Source organism: Micrasema longulum, unplaced genomic scaffold (genome assembly GCF_059751315.1).
Source record: "Micrasema longulum isolate JH-2025_06_02 unplaced genomic scaffold, ASM5975131v1 h1tg000242l, whole genome shotgun sequence".
NCBI lineage: Eukaryota > Metazoa > Arthropoda > Insecta > Trichoptera > Brachycentridae > Micrasema > Micrasema longulum.
This window is the reverse complement of record NW_028277447.1, coordinates 1,085,707-1,097,715: the sequence shown is the minus strand read 5'-3', so window position 1 is coordinate 1,097,715 and position 12,009 is coordinate 1,085,707. Positions and strand designations below refer to the sequence as shown.

At 33.1% G+C, this 12,009-nt stretch overlaps 1 protein-coding gene across 1 annotated transcript in view; it reads left to right on the top strand.

Moving 5' to 3' along the window:
- The window catches only part of Spn100A (Serpin 100A), a 60,625-nt gene that overhangs the window by 32,533 nt on the left and 16,083 nt on the right, over window positions 1-12,009 (top strand). The window contains exons 5-6 of the mRNA XM_088223584.1: window positions 5,775-5,960; window positions 9,437-9,575. Of these exons, the coding sequence (XP_088079710.1) occupies window positions 5,775-5,960; window positions 9,437-9,575 (325 nt within the window). The remainder of the gene's footprint in view (window positions 1-5,774; window positions 5,961-9,436; window positions 9,576-12,009) is intronic.

The window sequence follows — 12,009 nt, the reverse complement described above, 5'->3', positions numbered from 1 at the left end:
TTGACATAGTAAGACGACTGAAAGCAATTGATATTTTCGTGCTAATTAATTAGTTGAAACGCAAGTTTGGGAACCGGCGGAACGTACATAGCAGTAGTACTGAACAGTTAGCTTGAACTTTTAATTACCCTCGGCTACGATGCGAATAAACGGTGATTCTCAAACGATGAGACATTATTTTTACCGACTTTATTTTACTTTTTGTACAATGAAGAAGTTCGGTGTTTTTTTAAAATTTCTTCTGAAGCAAATAAAAATTTGGAAGGAAAACAGAAGTTCATTTTCGCTAATCTCGAACTTTAAAAAAACTGACAACTTCGTTCCTATCGATGTGCAGAAACCAATTACAAACATTTTTCTTAAATGACACCTAAAAATACAATAGTACAATATTGTTTATTTAAAAAGATTGTAAGATTGTTTCTTTTTCTTCTTCACGTGTCATGTCGGGTCCCCCGACGTTGACGACCACTTGGGAGAAAGATATCCCGAGCAGTGCGAAACAGCTTCTCCACAGTTCTAATCCTGGTCCATGCTCGGATGTTTCGAATCCAGGAAAGCCGTTTTCTTCCGACCCTTCTACATCCCTCTATCTTCCCCTTCGTGACAAGCTGAAGTATGGCATATTTATCACCTTTCAACACTCGGCCAAATTATAAAATCTCACGAAGCTTAACAAGGGTAAATAGTTCGCTATTAGTATTGGTTTCACGTAATACTTCGTTGTTGGTTAGATTGTTTAAATTAAGTTAATTTAATATACTGAATAAATATATTATTAATGTCTATATTAGAGGTTTTATAAGCTTGTTATTGGCTTAGAAAAACAAATTCCAATGAGTAAATAAGGGAATACGTTTGTATAAAGAAAAGTGAGACAGCGTTTCTTTTTAAGGCCCGGGGTTCGATTCCTGGTGGGGCCAACGTAAAATATATAGTGGTATACTGATATACTTCATTGTTTCTAGAATAGAATCTAAAGAGTCAGATTAATTTACTCATCTTAATGAAACATCTTCACATGCAGCTTTATGAATACCGACATTTTGACTTATATTAGGAACGAAATAATTCATGAATTTTTACTTGTTTATATGACCGATAAGAACTTACTTGTAATGGTCAGCGCGTTTGCCTACCATGCAAAAGGACTCAGATTCGATTCCTGATATGGTTGATATGAAGTATTTATTTAAAAGGGTGTTTTTATACTAGAATATTTCGTAGAACCTGGACTGGTACCTGAAGCGTAAGACTGATCATTTTTCCTTCATGTAACAAAAATGATCATGATACGCTGCGATCAGTGTACCACAGTGCCCTATGCACCATTCGGTGCGAAAGGGAATGATGATAAGAACTCTTTATTTTTAACAGTTTTCTTTAAATGTATTGTTTTATTGTAAAAAATAACAGCTCAACAAAATATGTGTAACATTAAATGATAACAACAATATTTTGAGTTTGTTCAAATTTTTGTAGACAAAGACTGGATTCAACTCCCTGGGGAACTGTTAATATTAACATAGTACAACAAAGAAAAAGAACATTTTAGAGAAGATAATGTAGAAGTCTAAGCATCTACAGGGTTTATGACCTGTCATTGGCTGGTTTATGTGGCCACTTTACACACTGTGAAAAATTCACCATTCTGCCCATGTTTGAACATCTATATTCCTTAAATTCCTTCATCTTTTGACGTTGACAGTGATGTTGATGTTGACAGTGTTTAAAGTGGCCACTTAAACCAGCCAATGACAGGCCATAAGCCCTGTAGATACCTAGACTTCTATATTACCTTTCATTAGTAACATGTTAATTATATAAAAGCATTAAATGAAACCAATAAAGCGTTTAACAAAAATACAGCAAAAAAAATATTAAAGCCAAGAAAAGAAAAGAAAAAATCAATAAAAATAATTATGTGGGTTTGAATGTGTGCGCGTGTTTAATGGGAGTGAATTGATAAGATTATATAATTATAACGCAAAAATAAATTATTGAGAACTCTTATTTTAAGTAGAGATTAACTAGAATGAAATAAATCTTTTTTAAAAATAAAAAAAATAAAGTGACAACTCTAAAAATTTTAATAATAAAACAAAGACGTAAACAAAGTGCAATATAAAACAAAGAAATAAAAAAAATATTATGAAAATTGCAATGTTAACTATGGTCAAAATTAATATTTTAACGGTTAGTTAAACAAAAGTATTCGATCATTACCCTATCAGATTCCATTATATTCTTATTACGAATTCACTAGACGGTACAAAATGAAATTTTTTGCTTGTTTAACCCTTTTAGTCCGGGTGGTTATTCAAATTAACACGAAATTTAATAATCATTTACTCCCGTACCTACCGAAATTAAAAAGTGGCGAGAATATTTTTTTACTAATGGTATCCCTATCTAAGTACGTTTTTTTTTTACTGTGCACAATTTTTTTTTGTTTGACACCTGAATTTTGGCTGGTATGTTTGTAATATAAGAGTTGTTGTATAAAAGAATTCTTGTCGGTCTGATAAGTAATATTGAAGAGTGTATACGGTGTCAGAGAAATAGGATTAATAGGTGTTGAGAAGTAGACGAGGTGTGAAAAACACCTCGTCCTAGATGGAGAAAAAATTAGTAAGTACACTATATAGTTGGGAAGGAAGGTTGCGCAACTCCACTAACCTGTTGATGATGAGGCGTGATGAGTGCTGGAACCTGGAACCTGGCTGGTTAAGCTGGCGGTCGTGAGACGCTGGCACAGCTTATAAAGAGCTGACGGTCTAAATGGACACTGGCACAGCTCGCTTGATGAAAGATTTGGATGAAAAAAAACGCACTGCACTCATAGAATGTTGTTTGTGTACTGATAATATAAAGTTTTTTCCGGCACTCACACGTAGAATTATTGTTACACGGAGTGCGCTAAGAAATGAGAATGACGGGTAGGTAGATATAGATTTGGTTGCGCGTTGGTCTGAAAAATAAGTATTAGAGCATAGTTTTTTTGTCACTCTCTCGCATATGCCTCCCCAATATTGTTGGAAAAAGAATACTGCACGTCGGACTGATTTTACTTTACTAAAATTGACATAATCAAGGTTTTTTGTCTCGTTTTTCGCATCCGTAAATTAAACTGATTTAAAAAAAAAGTTTAAAATGAAATTTTCTGTGTGGGTACATTTTCCGTTTTATTAATTTTGTATATCGTACGTCCGAAGGTGGCAGATAAAACAGGATGCTTTTATTGGTTTTAGGATACTCTTATAGACGCGCTAATGGTGAATATCTATAACGTGTAAGAAAATCACTGCTCCGGGGTGATATTCCAAACGCTCTCGCGGCCGTAGAAAACACTTCCATCTCTTTATAAAAGTGTTTTCTACGGCCGCTAGAGCGGTTCAGAAAAGCAACAATGGTGCCTTAATACAGACTACAGGGGGCGCTTTTGCCTGGCGAGAATACCCCGAGAATTTATGGGAAGATATTTGCTGCATGTCATATAAAGGCCTAAAGAGGGTCGTACAGGACAGACCGGAATGGCAGAGGAGATGTAGGGCTGTGCCAATCCATCTAAGAGGATTGAAACCAAAGAAGAGAGAAAAACACGTTTTGAAGAATTTTTTTCCTATCAATTTAGCGTCAGTATTCATAAAAACATATTATATAAATATAGGTTAAGTATTCAAAAGGCTTTAAATTAATTTGTATAAAATTTTTTAATATTGTTCTTTATTTACTTTTTTTTTCCTCATGTATATCTATAATAATGTATAAACTTATGTGTATGTATGTGCATGTATGTGTATGTGTATGTATATATATGTACATTGTAAATGGATGTATGTATATGTGTGTGTGTATGTATGCATATGCATGTGTATGTATGTGTGTATGTTTTCATTTGTAAATTTAATAAATATTTTTCTATGTACCCCTATACCTATGTTGGTACATTTCCTTATTTTTACTTATTACTGTATCTTTTAGTTTTGCTCATGTTATCTTTAATTTTAACTAAATTTACATATTTATGTTTCACTGCTGCACTTGAATGTAATTTCTAATATATGTAAAAGCCCGTAGGGCGTGTAAATTAATAAATAAATAAAAATGAACGCCAAACAATTTTTAAAGAGAAAAGATAATATAAAAATGCATTATAATATTTAGGTTTGAAATAGTAGTATGAGTTAATAATAGTTGATTGCACTCTCCAATCCATTACACATTATACAAATTGATTCCAAATAATTACTTTCGGGACCGTTTTCTCCCCTTGAATGATTTCACTCTTGTGTCTCGCTGCAAAAACCAAAACGTTAATTATCTTCTAAATTAGTATTTTCAACCTTTTTGAGTATGCTACCTCTTCACGAGTAAAATTGATGTGGTGACCCCTCGGGACCTTATTTTGTTATACTACGCTACTTGTTGTTAAGTGATTTTATTAACAACGTAATTAATTGTCTTTCTATTAAGACTTAATTGCCATCAATCAAAAATCTGGCCGTAGGCAGCAATATCTAAAAATCTTTTAGGTTTTTCTGGATGATTAATACGTAATTTTATTCGCATAAGAGTACCCAGAGGTGACAAGGGAAACATTAAAAATATTATTGCCATTCGCCACATCTTATCTTTGTGAATTAACGTTCTCCTCAATTTTGTAGGCAAAAAAACGAGAAAAGAAAATATGCTTCGATAATAATCTGGTTATTTGCATTTCAAAAATTAAATCACGATTCGAAAAATTGTTACCGGCTTACATTATGTTACAACTGAAATGATTGAATTTTTTTGGAGTCTAGGAGCTATTTAAAATAACAGTAAAATTCTAACTATCCGGATTGATTATTAGTGCCAGACATTATCTAGTGCCAGACATACTTAAACATGTCCAGTAGCTCAATCACAAATAAATATCGACGAGCTAATTAGCGACGTGATAACAATTTCTCACCATGGTTGTTTATTGTATTCGCGATCACAATAAAACATCCGTGAACACCTAATATTAAATGTCAAAATATTTATGTTTCACGATGTATAATCCTGCTTAACATATTTGAATTTCACCGATGTAAATATGGAAAATATTAGAAAACTGCTATTTTCATTTATGTTTTTATTATTTATCATGCTATTTATCGCATTTAGCCAGCAGTTAGCAAGCCAAATGTCAAGAAAAGCAGTCACTATAGTAATTGTAATTTAATTTTCACCATTTTGTACTAGATACTCCTTACTATTTTGCAAATGCAATATATTGTATTATTTTTTAAAGTAAACGCCGATTTTTCGCCAATGAACTGTATTTATTTTCGGAGAAAACAAAAAAAATAAACCGAAACGAGCGTTGGCTTAGAAATCACACATACGTTGACTTATGACTGCGAAAACTTAAGCATGTTCACTGTGATCGCTCAAATGCTTAGCATGTTTTTAAGCCCGTCGATAGTTATTTGTGATTGTGCCACAGCAAAGTTAATTGCTGTGACCAAAAAACGCGCCCTTTTTTATTTGTTTTTAAAACCTTTTATTTTTTATTTGAGATAAACGGAATTTTACTGTGCATGCGTGTTTAATCAAAGCTATTATTTTTTTTTATACACACATTTCTGCCATGTACAGTGCATTTTTTATTTTGTTTTATTTTGGAGAGTTTAAGAAAAATCAATGTAATATGAGGCAAAACATATATATTAATACTTTCACACGTAAAAGCCTATACATTTTCAATATTTAAATGTAAGATTTTTATGTAAATTTATTTGCAGGGTGACAGATACGCGCTGGTTGTGGTAGTCCCACGGGGTAGGAGCGGGCTGAGGAGGCTCGTGGCGGACCTGCCCGGTCTCCCTCCGTCGAGGGTGGCCGCCGCCCTCTCTCCGCGCCCCCTCACTGTCAGGCTGCCATCCTTCTACGTCGAGGTCACCACCAAGCCGCTCACTGCGCTGGCTAAGGTAGGCTAATTTACGTATACTCGTACATGTAGGAATCTTGCGAAAAAGTTCTAAGGCTATATCTATTTTAATATAATCATATGTAAGGACTTGTATACCGCCTTCCCCTAAAAGTACGTTGTGGTACGTACGCCTAAATCAGCCGTTTTGCAGGAGAGTTAACTACAAATTTGAACAAATTTATCATTTTTCTAATCTTTATGTAAATTGACAATATAATTTCCAGTACATTTGTGGTACAGTGGTCTCTCGGTAATCCAGCAGATATCGAACCGGAGCACTACCGGATTGATGGAAATTACAAATAATGTCGTATTTAAATGGCAGAAGTTATCTTTTATTGTATGCATATATGTGTTGCTTTCTTACTTTTTGTTTTACAGGTTCAAAATAGTTATATGACCAAATACTTTATTTTAAAAGTATTTTTAATACTGGTAATATAATTTTTAAACGGTGTATCTTTTTTTTTGACTCCTTAATTTGTAAATAACTGTTAAAATTTGTTTTAAATACTATATTTTACTTATTTGATTTACATATATATATATATATTTTATTGTATATGCAACTTATATGTAAAAGGCACTAACTGCCGTTTATTTCAATAAAAAAAAATATATATTATGTCATTTTCAATATTATATTATTTCGCCTATTTTATTTATTTATTATCATATCATAAACATAAAATTACACATTTATTCAAAGTTGTTTAAATATCAAACAAGGGTTATTTTCTCCATTTTAAGACAGTAAAAAAAATAAAAAAATCAATACATAGAAAAAATAAATAAAGGAAATAGACAAAATGAAAATATACTGAAAAACATCGTTAATTACAAAATAAAAAATATTTAAAAAAATGTATTTAAAGTCGTAGTAAAAAGCATATTTAAAAACCTAGTAAAATACATAATAAAAACAAAATACATAGTAAAAACAAAATACATATTTAGATATATAGTAGAAGAAATAGTTATATATATATGTATATATGGATAGCAATAAACATAGTAATAACTAAAAAAAAAAAATTAATGATACAATAAAAAAAATCTGTATTTGTACAATAAAAAATGTATCGGAAAAAGCTTTGTAAAAACAGAATAAAAAGTAATAAGAATCTCTAAAAATTAAATCAAAAATTAATATCTGAGGCTATATAAACTAAGCAATGAATATATTTCGATTGATATCTTTTGCTGTTTAATATCGACATTTAAAGAAATACTTTTATTAAAGGTAGAATAAATCAATAAATAAAGGGTATCACATTATGGTTTTTGTGCTACTATTTATGTCATCCTTTTTCCATTTGCATTTTGGTGTTTATTTATTTTATACTGATAATCACTATGCAGTATGAAGTTTAAGCCTACCATGCATATTTTCATAATGTAAACCCACTAGACTAGGACGTTTAAAATGAATGAAAATAACGAATAGAAAAAATACTTCATTATACACTACATTAGAAACACGCAAAGTGTCCACATAAACTAAAACTACAATAATAAACTTGCACGACAGAACTACTGTAGTTTTGTCAGAAGAGTCTATATTATTCCATTGAAGGGGAAAGCATAAAGGAATTTTTTACTTTCGTCTGCTTTTTCTCTTTAAATGAAACTTTAAACACTTGTTCTAGAAGTCGCTTGAATACAAGAATGTCACTCGCGGAGACAACATTATTTAATTTGGTAGCTGCCTGCGTAAAGTGTCAAATTATACAGGGAATTCTTATTTTTATTCTTGGAGGTGGAGGGCAGTGCTATGGAAGATCCTGACGTCACTGCGCCCGGTATAGATCTATTGTGATGGATCCCCGTGAATAGTTCTTCACCTCCAAGCCCAGGTTTATAGAGAGTGGAAGGCGAGAGTTTTTATTTTGCTAAATCTTGTCTCCAAGCCCAGATCCGTAAAGTTAAGGCTATCAAAATGTGAATTGGTGTTTACTCATCTTCACTGCAGAACCTACATCTAGAACTTTCGGAAAGGTTCATTCTAGCAAGGTGTTGGTTCAATCTGCAGTACCCTGTAAAGTTATAGGGGAGTACTGTATTTGACTATTTGACTGTTAAAATATGATAAGAACACTAGTTTAAAACATAATAGCCAAATGTACACTTACCACTGTGTACTCCTAGGGATACGAAAATAGTATGTTGTATAGATATAATAAGATAGCCTTTCTGAAGACAGTTATGAAAACTTTGTGTTCCTTTAACGTTCCACTCGCGGTGGGGTAACTATTTACCTTTTCAACTTAAAGTAAAGAGAAAGTAAGACATCTTTAGTCTAAATATCCTAAGATAATATCCTATGGGGCCTCACACGGGAATCCCCCGTACCCTCTACCCCCTACCCCCTAACACTCAATAATTAATATGTTAAACCCTCTATAATAGCAAGATTTAAAAGGCCTTTTGTTAAATTTTATTTATCTGTTTTTAAGTATTGAAAAATACATTTAAACATAAGAAAACAATTTAAATCATTTGATCCTTATCTTGGCAAAACGAAAAAAGAGCAATCTCTTAATCAATCTTCATTAAAAATAAGTGTTTGTTCCATCTGCCAGTCTGTAGCACTAACTATGCACAACACTCTTTCCTCTATCGTTTTTGCTCTAACTATAATGCTTTTTTTTCATCTATAGATATATTTTACATGCCCCTTAATTTATTTAAAAATAAATTAATACTCCTTATTTTTGGCTGCGATACGATCCCACTTACTATTTAATGATGCTCAAACTTACACACACATAAACACTTACTCCTACACTAATACACATAAACACACATATACACTTACTCTCATACAAATACTCATAAACACACCCTTTTTTTGTAACACAATTTAATAATATGTGTGATTCTCATTTTCTTGTCACCAAAAGTCAAACTTTACTATTTATCAAATTTTCTAAGAACAATTATTATTTTCATTTCCCAATGTCCAAAATGTGTAGATTAGGCAATTCGTCACACAACTTGGAATTATTTGGTATAGATTTCCCGGTTTTTCTTAGATCTCTTTGCCACTTAAACAGCGTGTGATGAAGATGGTTTAGCATGGATTAGCTCGAAATATTATATGTTGATCATGTTTTAAAATTTAATATATATAATTATTTTATTGCCCTTGTTTGTCTTTGTTCTTTTTGTTCAGTTTCTGGTACATATGTTTCTTAATACAACTGTTGGAATTGGCTTGGTCCGTATTCATAATAAATGAATAAATATTGAATACGTTGAGGACACGTGACCGTCACTCCGTTCCTGAAGATGAATTTTTATTATGTAATATTTGCAATAGTTTTATGTAAAATTGTCACCTTTATGACATTATTCTCTTGTTTCGAAATAGAAGCTGAAGAAACGAAACACGATATTTTGCCTGTTAACCATTGAAATAAACCCATTGAAATAAATGTAATTTTTTTAAAGAGTTCATTGTATCATTTGCAGTTTGGTGTAAGTTCCATCTTTGGTCCTGATGCGGACCTGTCTGGTATTTCTTCAGTTCCTGGGCTCTTTGTTCAAGAGATGGTTCAGCATGTCTCCGTGAAGGTGGACGATGGAGGCAATTCCCAAGCTCAGATTTCAGGTAATATAAAATAATTAATCTTATCCTTTATACTACGTGTCCAGGCAGATGAAAAATACAGTTCTGTGTGTGAAATACAACAAAAACTCTGGACAAACGTTTTCGACTCGATGACTACTCTCTGGTTAAAATCTTAAAAAAAGAAATCGAGTTGGGATAAATCGGCGTCGTGGTGTTCTTGAGGTTCCGAGTTAGATTCTTGGCAAGATCAACGAGAAAAACATGACTCAATGGTGATCACACAATCCTAAGACTGGTACCTGAAACACGAGTTTGATCATCTCATCTTTTACGTAAAAAAATCTATATACGCTTCGATTATAGTGCAAATGTAGTGGCCAATGCATAACTGTATGTGGCTAAGAAACTGATCTAAAATCATGGACAAGTGTTATTGATTTACTTTTATTGTTATTATTATGCTACTACTACGACTGCTACTACTACCATCGCGCCATTTCCCCGTAGGGGTAGGCAGAGAGAGTGGACTACCACACACGTCTATCCCGACATATTTTTCCTAGCTTCTTCCACATTCATACATCTTGTCATACATGCCCTTCGGTTCTGTCTGCTTTTGACATAACCAGACTTAAGATTTTGGTTTATTTGATCATGCCACGTCTTCCTTGGTCGTCCTCGTCTCACGTTCCCGTTCATTTTCGCCATATATACTTGTTTTACCATTCTTTCGTCGTTCATTTGTTCTACATGACATACCATCTCAGAGTCCCTTTCTTAATCTTTTCAGTTAAACTTGACTCAGATTTACACTCTCGCCTGATTTCCTCATTCGTAACCCTGTCATACATTGATTTCGTCGAAGAGATCGCATTTCAACCGCGTTCACTCGCTTTTCATCTTTCCTCTGCCAGTTCCATGTTTCACTTCCATGCATAAGTGTTGGGACTAAAACTCCGTTGTGCACAGCCAGTTAAGCTTCGATTGACATCTTTTTATTAGCAATTACTGTGCTTAGTACGCCGTTCATTTTATTACCCGCATTCACTCTCCTTTCAACATCTTTTTCTACTCTTCCATCTAAAATGAAAACATACTTTCTAGATACACACATTCTTCTACTTGTTCGAGACATACATTTATTATGCAGCCAGTAACCTCACTTCTCCTTTCAAATACCATCACTTTTGACTTACTTTCATTCATCGACAATTCACTCTCCAGGCATACATCATACATTATAGAGACTATTTGTTGCAAATCATCCTTGCTGCTTGCTAACAGAACTGCATCATAAGCATACAACAAGCAGCTTAATGAAAAATTATTTATTTTTACTCCAATACCTATACATTCTATCTCTTTCATACAGTTGTCCATGTTATTATTATGGATAACTTAAATAGCGCCATTTTTGTAATATAATACCTCAAAGGCGCTTTACAAAGTGAATCCGTTGACAACTAAATTTTAATGAAGCTTTTAAATTTATAATTTAATTAAAACAATTTATTTTGCTACCACGTGCAACAGATTTATTCAAATGATTTAGAGAACAGGTGGGTTTTAAGTTTTTTCCGAAACATCACTTCACTCTCGCAGCCTCGCGCCTCTGCTGGGAGAGCATTCCATGCCATAGGGCCTGCGACCGCAAATGCGCGATTACTGAATTTAGTGCGCTGTTTGCTGAGGTATAACCTTTTCTCTCGCCGTAGACGTAGCTGATCTAAGTGCAAGACGCCTGTTAGCTAGTTCACCTGGAATGCATAGTTCCCTTAGTTATTCCGAAGCAGAGTTGTGCAGTGATTTATACATAAGCTAACAGTTTGTAATCCACTCTCTTTGGAAAACGTAGCGAGTGTAATTCCTGAAGTAGTGGAGCGATATGACTGAACTTAGAGATTCTGAAAATAAGTCTCGCTGCAGCATTTAATACAGACTTAATTTGATGATTTTTATTATCAAATTAAGTCTGTCTTTAAAAGATGAATCGAAAGACGATTATTCCAGTTTATTGTTCACTAGCTAGCGAATCTGCTTTCCATGCCCGAGTCCAGTACATGCCTAAACCATTCATAAAATGTTCTTCGTCTCTGTTGTAATATGTTAATATTTTTTTTTTTTTGACATGCGCCTGCGAACCATACTCTTGTTTGCAAACTAGTTAAGCTTGTAAACTGACAATAATTATAAAGGCGCAAAGGCAATATAACTTACCAACAATATTTTGTGTCTATTCCAATGTTTGTAGAATCAAGCCACTTAGGAGTTATTAATATTTATGTATTACAAGAGAAATGAGGAATATTCTATAGAAGGGAATATGGAAGAATCGAAGGAATATGGATGTTCAAATATAGGAAGAATGGTGAATGTTACACAGTGTGTAAAATGGCCACTGAAACCAGCCAATCACAGGTCAGAAGTATAACTTTTTATATTAATTTCATAGCTCAATGAAACGAGAGTTTAA